Here is a 15,459-nt window from a genome sequence, read left to right as displayed (position 1 = left end):
GGCCATGGTCAGTGTGAATGAACCCCTCGGGGCCCCCGTGGAGAGTCGCTATGGTGAGTGGGGCCAGCAGCCATGGCTGGGGGAGGACTGGATATGGTGGGATCGCAGTCCAACTGGGAGGTCAGAAACCAGCCCTAGGTTGTGCTGTTGGTGGGCCCGAGAGCCTTGCATGCCTCTGGAGAAGCAGGAGGTCCTGTGGTGGCCTGTGACAGTCCTGCCTGCTCTGCTCTTCACTGCATCATGGCTGATTTGGTGCTGGGAGAGGCCACAGGAGTCCCTTGGGCAAGGGCTTGGCTCCTGTTGGCTGCCTGGAGGCTTTCTTGAGAATGTGTCCCAGGAAGTCTGCAAGATTCCAGGCAGGGTGGGGGTCCGAGTGTATCTGTCTGCTTGCTGCAGGCAAAGTGAGGGCTGCAGAGAGCCTCCTTGGGCCGAAGTCATCTCGCCAGGGCATGGGCAAGCTGCAGATAGGATCCAGGAAAGACAGCGGGAGACTCCCAGAGCAGTCCAAATCCCCTGTCCTCCAACCTCATTGGTGCTGGGTAAATGACCTGGGGCAGAGACCTGCAGTGCGGTTCTGTGGTGGGATGTAGTAAAATGACAGTGCCCTTGTGCTGGCTGTGTGGGACTTGGAGACAAGACCAGGACAGGCAATCCCCTCCTGACTGGAGAGCACTCTAGTTTTATGGTTTGAGGTCGCCTCCAACCTGAAAGTTGCTAATGGGCCGCCAGTAGAGGGAGTGGGGTCAGCCCAGGGCAAGGCATCCTCAAGAGGCAGTGCATTCAACCTGCATGCCAACAGGGTAGGACCCATGAGCTGCACACAGCACAAGCGGCTAGCAGTGAGTGGGAGGTCCTGCTAGCAGGACGGATGGAGAAGATCGAGGTATCTTCGTGCACACACACATTTGAATTGCATGGAATATTCCGTGGGAGTGGGATCACCCCAAGAAACGTGACAATTCTGTTTGTTAGGAAGGAGATTCAAGAGAATGTTCATGTGACTTTATTGGCAAGGCAGGAGGAGATGGGGACTGCAGTTTGGAGTTCTTAAAACTTGGGTGATGTTTATAGTCTTGTTTGGGTCATAGACGCAGGCACAGAGTTTGCTCTCTGGAATTCAGCTGGGCCTGGCTCAGGTTCCCTGATTTGAATCAAGTTATTTGGTGCTTCTGTACCTCCATGATTTCTGGAATGAATGAAAGGGGATAAACCTTAGGATTAAGGACTCAATAAATATTGCTAAACATCATTGTTAGCTGTACACAGATGGCCTGGGTAGGACAGAATCAGGAGCTGGTTGCTCTCTCTGCTGCAGAGATCTGCTTGGCTTCGAGCAACCATCAAGCAAGAGTATGGGATGCAATGGAAGTAGCCAAGGCTGAAAGCCTAAAGGGCCTGGGGACCCACATCCCTCATCAGCTGTGTCACCTTGGACCAGACACATCCCCGCTCTGAACATATTTCCTCATCTGTCAAGTAGAGCTAATATCAGGGTCAGGCTGACTGGGGAGGGGGGAGTTAGCATAGTTAAAGGGCAGGTCATACCACAGTCTTTATGGTTGGATGAGGTTGAATTTGTCTCCATCAGGCACCTGAGAGTAAGTTTTGGGGAAGGACAGCCCATGTTATAAGCCCAGGCTAGGGTTAAACAAAAACCCATTGGAAACCTTCCTAAAGGATCAAGGAATTAGAATATAACCTGACAACCAATATTGTCTCCCAGGTCTATATAACGTATTGGATGTCCTCCTGTTCCTTCATCCTGGCTCCTATGTAGTACACTTCATATAGCAAGTATTCAGCAAATATTTACTGGGATGGACAGACAGATGGAAGGGAGGATAGAGGGATGGATGGTGGATGAAAGGATGGATAGGAGAACGGATGGCAGAACGATGAATGGATGGATAGATGGAGTTGACCCATCCCAGGACTTCAGAGCTTGTCTGGCACCCTCGATTTTCTCCGTGGTTTTCCTCATTCCCTTGATCGGGTAGTTGCTGGTGTGAACTGTGATGCTCTGCATCTTTCCCAGAAGACACACTGCATGAGGTCTGGAGTGTCAGTGGCTTATTCTGCCTTGTTTGTCTCACACAGGGACTGGCACAAAAACATTCACTAAGCATTGAGGGGTGAATACATGGAGGAGGTGGAAGGTTTTGAAAAACATTTTTACATTTCAGGATCTTCCCATCTGGTCCCTCAGCCTTCCTCCATGTGTGGCTTCTGGTCCTTGTGTTTGTCCCATGGCAGACCCAAGGTGGCTGTCCCAGCTCCTGGTGTCATGTCAACATTTGAGTGTCTATAGCTGGAGGGATCAGAGGGAGAAGTTTCCTCAATATACTTGTTTCTTTCATCACCAGGCAAATTTCCCCCAGAAACCTTGCAGCAGACTTGCCCAATTCAGACACCGGGGGAATCTCATGCCCAGTAGAAGGACATAGGAAAGCAAAGGCTGGCCTAGCCTGGTGGTGCTCTTCTCTTGGGGTTGGCCCATGACTGCCCCAACCAAGAGATGTTCTATGGGCTTCTCCATCTCAGTACTGTTGTCCTCAGGCTTAGAGAGTTCCCTGGGGTTGGGGGTGCCCTCTTGGCTTCTGCTCATTGGAAACCAGTGCCATATCTCCCCATTAGAGATGCCAACCAAAATGTCTCCAGACAGCCAAATGGACTCTGGGACATACAAACACAGGGTCAGGAATCGCTGTGGGTCAGTGTGGCCACATTTGAGTAGGCTGTTACTTTCATGATGCAGTGTTTGCTGTGGGTGTGAAGATGCAGCTCAGGGTGAGATTCAGGGCTGCCCTGGAACAATGTAAAGATGTGATGCTGTGGTACACATGTCTGTGTGCTAACTTGACTCCCAGTTTTATTATTTCCATATCTGTTCTTTCTTCTCCACAAGTTTTCTTTGCTTATTTGCTTTGGCCTTTTGATAAACTGCCTTTCAGGAAGATATCTGTATTTCTTTTGAATTTTTTTATGATTCATGTTTCCAAAGGGCCTGGGGACTTTTTAGAGGTTAACTGAGTGGAGGAATGAAAGGGAATATGAATGAGTGAATGAGTGTGTAGGTGGTCAGGTATATGAGTAGATGGATTGATGGACAGATGCATGGATGGGTAGATGGGTGGGTAGCTGAATGAATGACGGACAGCTAGAACAGGTAAAAGATGGATGGATGAGACAAAAGGGAGAAATGGGTAACTGGGAAAATGGGTAGATTAACGAATGATGGGTAACTTGGTGAATTTGGAGGATAATGAGTGGGTAGGTAGGCAGATAGTTGGGATAGGTAGTGACATACATGAATATATGTGATAAATGGATGGACAAGTAGCTGGAAAGGGGTATGGATGATTAAGGGGTAGATGGATGTATAGCTGTGATGGTTGAGTAGACAGATGAAAATACGGATGGATGGGATGGGATGAGTTGAGAAGACTTGACGTAGCAGCACCTTCAAGTGCCCAGGGCTTGGCCACTGCTTGGCACTGCTTCATCAGGCAGCATGTCCGTCTCTAGGTGCCAAAAGAGCCTAATGTCCCCCAGGTGTGGGACATCAGTATCTTCTGCCTCAAGCCAGTCAGAGGCTGCTGTTGGGCATGTGGCTAAGCAGCTCTCCAGCTTAAGGCAGTGTGAGGCTGGGCCCTTTGCCTCAGCTGTCTGCTTCCCAGGTGCTTTTGCCACCAAGCAAATGTTGGCCTTGGGAGGACTCCATGAGCTCGTGACGGGGAGACATGCTGTAAATCACAGCAGGTTCTGTTTCTGTGACGTGTGGCATCCCAAAGCTGGCTCAGACTCCAGATGCTGGTCAGCTGGGACTGTGTTCCCTGAAGATTACAGCTGTCCCCACCTGTGTTCCCTCAAATATAGCCTCTGCCACTCCAGGAGCCTTTTTTCTCTACATTATCTCTTGACTTACCTCAAGGCAAATTTCAGTTCCTGGGGTTCCAACAGAACACAAACCTAGTCACACCTATGTTTGTTTGTTTGTTCTTAAGATTTACTTATTTATTTGAAAGGCAGAGTTACAATGAGAGAGATTTTCCATTAGCTAGCTCACTTCCCCAAATGGCCACAACAGTGAGGGCTGGGCAAAGCTGGAACCAAGAGCCACAAACTTCATCCAGGTTTCCCACCTGCATACAGGAGTCCAATGACTTGGGCCACCTGGTGCTGCTTTTCCCAAGTACATTAATCATCAGGGAACAGGATTGGAAGTAGAGCAGCTGGGACTCGAACCAGAGCCCATATAGGATGTTGGTATCATAGGCCATGGCTTACCCCATTGAGTCAGAGTGCTGATCCCTGAGGTAAATGTTCTTAAGCCATCATACTTCAGGGCTCCATTGCCGGCCTGGGGAATCAGAACTCCTGGGGTGAGCCCCAAAAATGTATATCCAGGTCATCTACAGAACGGAAACCCATTTTTCACTTGGTTCTATTTAGTAAAGGCAGAAAATGGTACCCAGAGCGCATCCTGTCTCCAGTTGGATATCTCCTGCATTAATTAATTCACACTTTGTGTGTTTGTTTTCTTCACCACATGCCCACTAGGGGTTCGTGATGTGCAAGCCATTCCTCTAGGCACCAGCGGAGTCTAGAACAGGAGAAGTGGCTTCAATTTTCTGTAGTGCCCGTCTGGGAGGGCACAAAGCAGCCAGCAGCAGCCAAAGACCTTGTGTTGTAATGTCGACAGACCAGGAACTGTAGCAATGGGATTTAGTAGAAGGACGGGGGTCAGGGCTCTTGACTCTGGAGCGGGCTGACATCTAAGCTGGAATCTGAAGGGTTGGCAGAGTCAGCCAGGGAAAGAGGAAGGGAGCAGGAGTGGAAGACCAGCATGTGCAGGACCTGGCTCGGGCCACAAACGGCTCCAATCCTACACTGCTCTGTCGTTAACGCCATGTTTTCCCAAAAGGATCTGGGACTTTTTGCACTGTTCTGTGAATGATTTCTTTTGTTCCTAAAGACACTAGCTGTTTCAAGGGCAGACCTGTGGATTTTCATTGTTTCTGATTCCCAGACCTCTGGTATAAGTGTCGGCCTGTGAGAAGAAAAGACAACTGTTTCCCTTCAAGTCCCTTCTATGTAATATGGGCAGGGTTTGGGCTACTTTATACTTACTTGAAAAATAAAGGAGGGCCCTGTGTGATAGCGTAGCTGTTAAAGTCCTCGCCTTGAACACGCTGGGATCCTATATGGGCGCCAGTTCTGATCCCGGCGGCTCCACTTCCCATCCAGCTCCCTGCTTGTGGCCTGGGAAAGCAGTCGGGGACAGCCCAACGCCTTGGGTCCCTGCACCCATGTGGGAGACCCGGAAGAGGTTCCTAGCTTCGGATTGACTCAGCTCCAGCTGTTATGGCCGCTTGGGGAGTGAACCATAGGGCAAAAGATCTTCGCCACTCTCTCTCCTCCTCTCTGTATATCCACCTTTCCAATAAAAATAAATAAAGCTTTTTAAAAAATCTAGCCCCCGAACCATCATCCAGCTAAGCTTGTTACTCCTCATAGCAGCATCTGAGGGGCTGTGCAGCATAGCATGTAGAGTCAGGCTCTTTGGGTTCAAATGGTCCCTGTGTAGCTGTGCGACCTTGAGCTATTTAATCATCTGTATCTCAACTTCTTCATCTGTCAAATGGGGGAGATCACAATGCCTTCTGCTTTGTAGGGCGCTGTGAGAATTCAAGATGGGGAGTATTTGTAAAGCACTGAGCATCTGGCATGTAGAAAGTCCCATGTGCATTTGAGCTATTGTTTTAATGATGTCTGTACAGTGTGCACCTGCTGCCGAGCTGTGACAGAGTAACAGAAACGAGTGAAGGTCAGGAACTGGTCCCAGAGGAGGCTGGCTGGACGTAAGGGCGAGGCTCCCAGGCTCCAGGTGCTGCGTGAAACCTGTCCACTCTCTTCGGGGCTGGTTCCTGGGTGTCGTCAGCCGCTGCAGCTTCTCAGAGAGGAGTGGGAGGCATGGACATGAGGAAAGACACAGCTAGCTACCCTGGCTGGAACCTTGCGTTCAAGGCCCCCTTCAAACCACCCCCTGCTGTCTCTCCAGGTCTTCTTTGGAGAAGCTGGTGTGCCGAGACCTGGGAGGTGGGGAAGCAGTGTCAGGGTCCACTTGGAGGTGGGGAAAGAGTTGTGTGAATGGACCCAGCTCTTGGTCTCCCCCAAACCTGCAACCTCTGGCTTAGACAGAGAAGCTCCTCATCTTCTGAATGAAATATTTTATAAAAAGCCTCCATGGCTGCCAAGCATTTAGAAAACCAGAGCACGACCCCAATGTGTTGCAAATCCGTATCATAGTGGAACACGAGATTTATTGGGTTATGTTAGTTTGGGGACTACTAGCTAATTTAGTCAGCAAGCCCCAGATGCAAGGTAAAAGTTTGTTTACATCTATCATTGAGTCTTCTAGGGAGCCTAGAAGTAGTGCCGCCCAACGTGATGCCTAACATTTCTGCTTATATTCCATTGGTGAGAACTAGTCACATGACTCCAACCAAAGGCAAAGGAGTCTGGGATATGTAGTCCTTCACTTGAGGAGCTGTTTATAAGAAATAGCTCCACACTATGGGAAGAACATGTATTGCTGGCACAGTTGACTTCTTCTTCTTCTTCTTCTTATTATTATTATTATAAAGGCAGATATACAAAGAAAGGAAATACAGAGAGAAAGATGTTCCATTCTTTAGTTTACTCCCCAAGCGGCCACAAAAGCTGTAACTGAGCCAATCTGAAGCCAGGAGCCAGGCACTTCTTCTGGGTCTCCCACACAGGCACAGGGTCCCAAGGCCTTGGGTTGCAAACAGGGAACTGGATGGGAAGTAGAACAGCCAGGACATGAACCGGTGCCCATATGGGATCCCAGCAGATGCAAGGAGAGGATTTACCCACTAGGCTATTGTACTGGGCCCCACTGACCAGTTCTGTTATGGGCTTGCACACACATACACACATGCACACACACACATACCCCAAATATGTGTGACTAACACAAAATGTAATTTTTTAGATCAGATGTTTTACTTAAGAAGTATATAGATATAGAGATAGCAATTAAGCAAATGTGTCAGAATGTTCCAGACAAGTGGCATTATGGGGAAAGCATACCTTAGTGTTCCCTGTGTTTGTCTTTCAGCTTTGCACAGTAAAATGTTGAAGGAAAGGCCCTTGTTAAAGTTCACTGGACTTACAAGTAACAAAATCACATACAAATAGAAGCAGACTTACTGTACCAGAAGGGTTGAGCTGTAACTCTAGAACTGAGGTTGACTTTTTTTTTTTCTGTGCAAGACTAGACAGCAAATATTTTTGGTTTCTGCAAGCCAGAAGGGTTCATGGTAGCTTCTCAGATGCATGGTTATGGCACAAAAGTAGGCACAGTCCCCAAGCAGATGGGCAAACATGACTGTGGTCCACACAGCCTCCCTCACCCACATGGGCGGGTGGCCAGAGCTGGTCCAGGGCTGAAGTTGGCTAACCTTTGCTTTTGAGCATTGGATGCTATTTTAAAAAAAAAAGCCCCTGAAGCCCAAATGTTTGTTCTTAAGCAGACATGGTATTCCTGGAATATAATTCACCAATCCTCATTAGAAATCTGAAGTCTGTTAACATGCAGGCCCCACGGGCTGGCAATGCACTTCAACACGCTGGCTGTCCACCTCATCTACCGTTTCCTCCTGTTTTCTTGTCTGTTCACAAAGATGTTCAGATGTTGCATTTTTGATTACCAATCAAAAGTAAATTCCACATATCGTTTTGCAAATGTCACATCATTTTGTGTCAAAAGATGTAGGAGTCATAACTACAAGCTCCCCTGGGGTCATAGACATCACAGGGCCAACATGAGTCGCAAAACTCGGCAGAGGAAGCTCTGATGGACAATACATAGGCGTTATTCGGTGTGGTGGCTATGAGCTGCCAGCCCATTTCATGAGACATTTCTTCCCATTAAATAAAAATGTATCACTTAGAAAAAAACAAACATTTTAACTTGAAGTATCTTAACGTTCAACGCAGAGGAGGTTGTAAAGTTCTGTGAAATTTCATGAAGATGAAATAGTTTTACACAAGAATAATGTAAAACAGAAAAATATATGATGGTGTTTTCCATTTAGGAAAAGGTATGGGTGTGCAACTTATGTGTGGTTTTTTAATGTTCATGAATATGTGCTTGTGGTTGTGATAGCAGAGAAAAATCTATGGAGTACTTCCTAGGGCCTTTATGCATGTGACTTATTTTCAGGGTGACCCTTGGGGTGCGGAAGAAATGGAGGCCCATAGGTGTCCCACGGCATCAGAGGGGCCCTGCCAACCCTGGCCCTGGCCTGCGTCTGCTTGCCCTCTTTGCTACCACTGTATATGAAGTTTGGGAAACAGGACATGTTTCTTCCTGAGGGCCGTGATCAAAGGTTGAAAAGCCACTGGACAGAGTGTTCTCCGAGTTCTTTACAGGCTTAAAAATAGCACACTTTTCAGTAGATGTTCCCACAGTGCTGAGGAACTGGTTCCAGAAAGTATGTGAGCAAGCAACTTTACGTATTTGTGAAGCTGTTTTATTGTGGTTAGAAGCATTCATAACTAGCGTATGAAAGTCTTCATGTAAAATATCCTTTACAAGTGAGTGTGCAGGCTTGCGTGCGAGTGTGGCTCAGTGGTTTCCCTTATGGGAGCCCATCCATCGCACGCTGGCTGGGTTCATCTCCCAGCTTTGTGCCCAGTGCCAGCTTCCTGCTCACATGCACAGAGGTGAAGGTGAAGGCTCAAGCACTGAGTGAGTGCCCCTCTGCCAGGCGGGAGACCTGGCTTAGGTTCATAGCTCCTGGCTTCGACCTGGCCTCGTCCCTGATCTTTGAGCATTTGGGGAGTGAATAGCTAGTTGAGGGACCTTTCACTGTCTCTTTCTCTCTGTATCTCTGCCTTTTAAATGGATTAAAATTTTTTTAAAGTGACTTAAAACTTCTGGAGAAAGAAAAGTGTCAAGCCAACATTTACAGATGAATAGAGTCCACATCATGGGCAGGTGTGGGATAAACCACCAAGACAAAGGCAAGTGTCTTCTGTGCAGACGCAGAATTCAGCTTCGGAAAGTGCATGTCTGGCTCTGGGTTTGTTCATTTCCCAGCCCCCATTCTGTTATCACTTATCTAGTCCTCACTGTCCTAAGCACTTCATGAAAAGTAGCTACTTTAATGAAAACTGCTCCTTTGAGTGGGCATTGCCATCCTACCCATTTCTCAGGAGACATAACAAGGCCCAGTGCAATGAAGCGGCTGTTTCCAAACCCCATAGCCCAGGAGAAGCTGAGCTCAGCTGCGAGTGTAGCCTCTGCACAGGTGGATGTAACAACCACCCGTGGATGTAACAACAAACCAGCCCCAATGCAAGATGAGAGTTAACTTCCCTCACACAACTGACCAGGGACCCCATCTCCTTCTTTCCTGGCTGGCAGGCGGGTGGGATTTTAGGCACTGCCCAACTCTATCCTCTCCTGGAATCAGGGTCAATGCCTGCTCTGCTGGCCTCTGCTGATCAGCAGGTGGATGCATGAGTCTGCAAACACGTAGGCAGGGTTGTTACCATGGTGACCGGTGCCAATGGGGAGTGCCATCATGGGGGTTAACTGAGATCACGCATCCCAAGGCCTCGAGTGTCACACACACAGCTGTAAACAATAAACAGCACTACTAGCGCTGTGGCTTGGCAGAGAGAACCTGCAGGTACAGATTTTCTAACCATCTAGACAGCGGCTGCTTCTAGTGAGCAAGCACATCACGTCTAAAACAGGAACATTAGCAACCAGTGGGATACTGAGCTCCTCAGGGGTGTGGCAGACAGTGTGGGTCGGGGAAGTCGGGAGTGCTGACACAGCTATGGGAGTTGCTTCCATGCGCTGGGAGGCATGTAGAGCTGGGCAAGGGCAAGTGTCTTTCTTGCTTTTGTTTACTTCATTTCTGCCTCACCGGCCTTTTCACCATCCTCCCGCCCCAGGGCGTTTGCATCCTTCCTTCCCCCCAGTTATTTTCACAGCTGACTTCTTCCCAAAGCTTGGATCTCAGCTGAAATATCCTCTCCTCCCACCCCACCCTGCCCCCAGAGCCGTCCTTCTGGACCACCCCCCAATCTACCCATACCTCAGTTTGTCTGTGCCCCAGCCTGCTCTATCACCACCAAACCCATTATTGTCTTCGGCTCCGAAATTCTGCTCGTCATCTGCCTCCTGGAGTGGAAAGCATGGACATCTTGTTCCCAGCAGGTGGAGCAGTGCTTGGCACGCAGTAGGTGCCCCGTACATATTTCTGGAAGAAGCAAATGCAGAGGGGGACAGTCCAGTCAGTGTGTGGCACAGCTAGATGGGCCGGCGGTGTGGGGAGGAAGCTGCGGCCTCAGCCTGGGCCCTGCCCTGGGTAAACAGGCCTCCCTCTGCCCAGACAGCCTCTGTTTGACGATCGTCTGCTATGGGATCGGCCAAGGCCCCAGGATGGCCTGAGACACGCTGTGCAGGCAGCAGCCACACCTCGCACACAGCCTGTGAAGGAACAGGTCAAAAAGTTATCCCAACAGGTGGGAGGCCAGGTGGAGGAGGTGGCAGGCAGGACATGGAGGGAGTGGATGTCCCTGCTCCCCGGGGCAGAGCCAGAGGAGCTGTAAGAGGCCTTGGCACACTCTGGAGCAGAGGCCCATGGCGCCCAGGGCCACCTGCTAGGGCCAGCACCAGGAGCTAGAAGACTGCGCTTCCAAGCCTGACCTGCAGAGGGCCCTCAGGATCTTCCCACCTCTACTTATTAGTTCCTTCCCATGATAGCCCAGTGGTTATTAAGCTTTCAAAAAGATTGCATTTTTGCTTTTTAAAAAGCAATTTATTTGAAAGGCAGAGTATCAGAGAGGATGCGTATATGTGGGAGAAACAGAGAAAGAGGGAGAGACAGAGCAGATTTGGACCAGGCAGAAGCCAGGAGCCAGGCACTTTATCGGAGTCTCCCACATGGGGAGTAACCATCTGTACACTGGGGCCATCACCTGCTGCCTTCCCAGATGCATTAGCAGGGAGTTGATTTGGAAGTGGGGCTGTTGGGAACTGGCTTACGCGGAATGCCGGCATTACAGGCAGCAGTTCAACCTGATGCACCATAGCACCAGCCCCTAAAAAAAGATTTTATGTAATGGCTTGGCAGAGCTGCAGGAGGTTGCTATCCTGTAGGCTCCTGCCTTTCAGAGTAGCCCAGCCTCCTTGGTCTCGGGTTGTTTATCTTGGTGGCATGGAAGGGTGTGCAACAAAAGGAAGCTTTTAGAATCTGGCAATCAAGTACAGACCCAAGTCCCAGCCTCCCAGGGTGATACTGGTTGATTCCTTCCACCTTTCTGAACCTTGGTTCTGTGTCCCACGTCTCCAAGCTGTGCCTCCTTCTGATGCCATCCCTGTAGGCTCGGCACAAAGCCTGGCTCCCCGCTAGCCCCCTGTAGAACCTAGCCAGCAATGTCGCTCCCTAGCATCTCAGCTGAAGTGACCGGGAAAGGGAACCTGGAGTGCCCATGCTTGGTCTATACTGTGAGATGAGGAAATATTTAACCACTCTGAATCTCAGTTTCCTCCTCCATAAAACACGGTCAAAGGTTTAAAGCACACGAGAGGCTGAGACCCAGCCCATCCCAGGTTTGTTGGTTTGGTTTTCGTTGTGTGTGTGTGTTTAATTTGAATTGCCTGCTAACATTTAAAATTTTCGAATTCCTGGTTCTTGAAAAGAAAAGAAAAAGTTGGAAGCTGTAGCATCCCTGATTTCCACATTTACAAGGCAGCTAATTTAGGTCATATTGTGTTGCTAAATTTGCCATAGTTCTTACTCTTCTGTAGCGCCCCTACACCAAGCAGATTCACGCATGCAAACCATTGTGCTTGCCCTGGGCAGTGCAAAGCTTGCTGAGAGGCTGTCTGTGCTACCCATGCCAGTTATTCATCCAGACACTGAGGGCACCTGAGTTAGGGACCCTGGTTGCCAAGAGCTGGCGAAGTTCATTATTTGGAAATGCAGTCTCCTGTTTTAGAGCTTTACAACTTTTTAACATGACTAGTAGAAACCTTAAGATGACAGCTGCAGCTCGCAGGACATCTGCGGCACATGGTCACATGGGCACCACGGCAGCCAACACGTTCCTGGCTAATACCTTTACCTGCATTGTCCATTACTGAGTACACTGGTCCAGTACCTCTGGCTGGGTTTCCTGCCCACCTCACAGTTTTCTTTGGTGTCCCTACATGGCTCCAGCATTCCTGGCATTTCTAGAAGTCTCTGCAGGGGTGCTCTCACCCCCAGCCCTGCCTAGCAGCCTTTGTGTTTATTTTATCAGACGCGCACACAGGAAACAATAGTGCAGGAAACAATTGTGTGAGACTTACTCACGGGCCCAGCCTTCTGTCTTCCCCCAGTGGTGTTGACCCTAAATCCCATGATTTGAGGGTGGAGTTGGGGGAAAGGAGAGAGGTTTGTTTGGGATCAGTCATGGGGTTTTTGTGTTTTTTTGTGAGTGTGGGTTGTGGAGTTTTTTTGTTTGTTTGGGTTTTTTTTTTTTCTTTTTTGGGGGGCGGGGGGGGGCGGAGATGATAAGGGAGTTTCTGGGGAGGCCCTGCCCATAGCTCCTGGCTCCTCTGGGGAGCAGTGAGAACCCTGAGGACACAGGAATAGGAGTGAAGAGGACCTTGGCAATGACCGAGAGAGGAAGTGAGGAGGCCTGGGACTTATATGAGGGATCTTGAGGAAGTTTGTGGATAAACCATGCATGGGTTCCCACTACCTCCCCCTCCCCCCGCCATGAGCTTTTTGAAGAGTTAAGCTGCTGTTTGCAATGCTAGGATCCCACATCACCAGTGGGATCCTACCTGCTCTGCTTCTAGTCCAGCTCCCTGCTAATGTGCCTGGGCAGGAAGCAGAGGATGGCCCAGACACGTGGGCCTCTGCCACCTTTGTGAGAGATCTGGCTGCAGTTAAGGGTTTCTGGCTTCATTCTGGTCCAGACCTGGCTGTTGCAGCTATCTGGGGAATGAATCAGCTGAACCAGCAGATGAATGAAATATATCTCTCTGTCTTTAAAATAAATAAAGCATGAAGTACACCTGATTTATGATCTTGGGACGGTGACTTCATCTATGACCCTCAGGCTCCTGGTGTGTGAAATTAGGGCAAGAACAGATGTGACTCTCGGGTTAGTAAGACAATGCCTGAGCCGCCCTAGCATGGTGCTGTGTACGGAGAAGTCCCATGGGCGTCATCACACCGTTAGTAAAGGGTACCCCAAAAGCACGTCTTCCGGAGCAAGGGGAATGAATGTGAGCAGAAATCATCTCTCAGTACTGGCCTCTCATGTAAGATTTTTGGAGACAAGAACGGGTAAGATATTGTAGCCCAAACTTCACATTCCCGTTAATTATATTTTTTAATTTATTTATTTGAGAGAGAGGGACACATATTTTCCATCTGCTGCTTCACTCCCCAGATGCCTACAACACCCCGGGCTGGGCCGGGACAGGCCAAAGCCAAGAACTCAGTCTGGGTTTTCCACCTGGATGGTAGGGATCCAATGACTTGAGTCATCGATCACCTGCTGCTTCCCAGGATGACCAGCAAGAGAAAGCTGTTTTTGTTTTTAAGATTTTATTTATTTTTATTGGAAAATCAGATATACAGACAGGAGGAGAGACAGGGAGGAAGATCTTCTGTCTGCTGATTCACTCCCTAAGTGGCCACAATGGCCAGAGCTGAGCCAATCCAAAGCCAGGAGCCTCTTTTGGGTCTCACACGCAGGTGCAGGATCTCAAGGCTTTGGGCCATCCTTCACTTCTTTCCCAGGCTACAAGCAGGGAGCTAGATGGGAAGTGGAGCACCCAGGATACGAACCAGCACCCGTATGGGATCCCTGACGTGCAAAGTGAGGACTTAAGCCGCTAGTGTACTGCGCCAGGTCCTGTCTTTCCTTTCTGTAAAATTGCCTTTGCATAAAGTTGCCTTTCCAACTAAAATGAATAAATCTAAAAAACCAAAAAACAAACAAACAAAAACCTGATTTTATCTCTCCCTCTCCCTGTAAATCTGAGTTTCCAATAAAAACAAATCCTTTTAAAATAAAGCCTGAGAAACAAAGTTGAAGATGTAGGAACACAGAAACCGGGCAGGAGTTTGATCCCAAGTACACAGGAAATGAATGTGTCAGTTTGAGAGGGGTCTGCGCCAGCGGCCAGTGTCCATCCGGTGACACCTGGGGGCAGCGGACCGGCAAGCGGGAAAAGCAGAGAAGCCGCGAGACTCAGGCAGCACTCTGGGGACCGCGGGGATTCTGCCATGGCCTGCTGTGGTGGAGGCAGGAAGGTGAGAAAAATTCTAGAATGAGGTTTTTCTGACGCGTTGGGAGGCAAGGGGAAGAGACCCCCAAAGCCAGCCTCTTGGGCGTGCGTAACTGAGTTGCGACAGGCAGGTGGCTGTGTACAGTGTTGTGTGTGGACAGCGTGGCTCTCCGCTCTTGGGTGCGGCGGGTGACCCCTCGGGCCTTCCTCCACAGCGCCCGTACCTCAGGGCCACGCGTGAGGAATAGAAGTGTCCAACATGGCGCCATGGCGGGCCTGGGGATCTGGCTTTTAAACCTCGCGTTCTGATTGAGTCAGCGACTGCTGTATGATTGGAAGGACGTGCGCCTGTGCGTGGCGATTGGTGAACGCGCTGAGAGCCGGCACTGACTGGATTTAGAGCGAGAACTCGTTCTGGACCCGTGACTGGTGGGACTGTCGCGAGGCCTCCGCTGCCAAGGGCGAAGCCTGGGCCACCGGTTGAGTTTCTGAGCGCCAATTCCTGATCTAGCCAGCAGGCGGAGCCCTGGAAGCGCCCAGAACACGCAGGCGGGGGGGGGGGGTGGCCTCCTCCTCTGGGATGCCCTCGGGAGCCTCTGCTCGTGCCCGTGCCCTGGGGCAACCGCGGGACTGACCAGGGGGATGGGAACGTGTGTCAGGGCTCCTGGCTCTGCGGATGGTGGCTACGCTTCTCTGCACAGCTCCTTTGCCCCGTGCTTCCTCTGGCTGCCGGCCCCGAGGAGGGCATTGGCTGACCCAAGGGGTGGGGCTGCGGGTTCGTGAAAGTTTGTGAAAGCCCAGATCCCAGTTGCAAAACTGCGGAGTCTACCAAGTGATACTCCCCCTTCCCTCTCCCCCTCCACCCCCGGGGAAAAGTGGGTCCCCTCTCTACTACAACAGCCCACCTTGTCCTTTAGGGTGCGCTGGGACCTTCTCCTGGGCAGCGACACCCGCCCCCCATCTTGGGGGAAGGAAAGATCCCTCCCCCACAGTCCACGCTGGGCTGGCTACCGTCCAGAATGCTCCGTGACACGTGGACATGCTTACACTTCCAAACAAGTCTTGCTATTTGTGGAATCTGAGCAGGCTGCTCATGGGTTTGCATGCCCTGAGCCGCAGGC

At 50.0% G+C, this 15,459-nt stretch overlaps 1 protein-coding gene across 2 annotated transcripts in view; it reads left to right on the top strand.

Moving 5' to 3' along the window:
* HNF4A (hepatocyte nuclear factor 4 alpha) overlaps positions 1 to 15,459 on the top strand; it is a 45,178-nt gene continuing 29,719 nt past the window's right edge. For both annotated transcript variants that reach the window (XM_040981093.1, XM_040981092.1), the window contains exon 1: positions 1 to 53. In XM_040981093.1, coding sequence (XP_040837027.1) covers positions 5 to 53 — 49 coding nt within the window. In that variant the 5' untranslated portion in view covers positions 1 to 4. The remainder of the gene's footprint in view (positions 54 to 15,459) is intronic.

This window comes from Ochotona curzoniae, unplaced genomic scaffold (genome assembly GCF_017591425.1).
Source record: "Ochotona curzoniae isolate NIBS_2020 unplaced genomic scaffold, NIBS_Ocur_1.0 contig_3520, whole genome shotgun sequence".
Taxonomy (NCBI): domain Eukaryota; kingdom Metazoa; phylum Chordata; class Mammalia; order Lagomorpha; family Ochotonidae; genus Ochotona; species Ochotona curzoniae.
The sequence above is the reverse complement of the archived record's forward strand: the minus strand, read 5'-3'. Positions and strand labels throughout refer to the sequence as shown.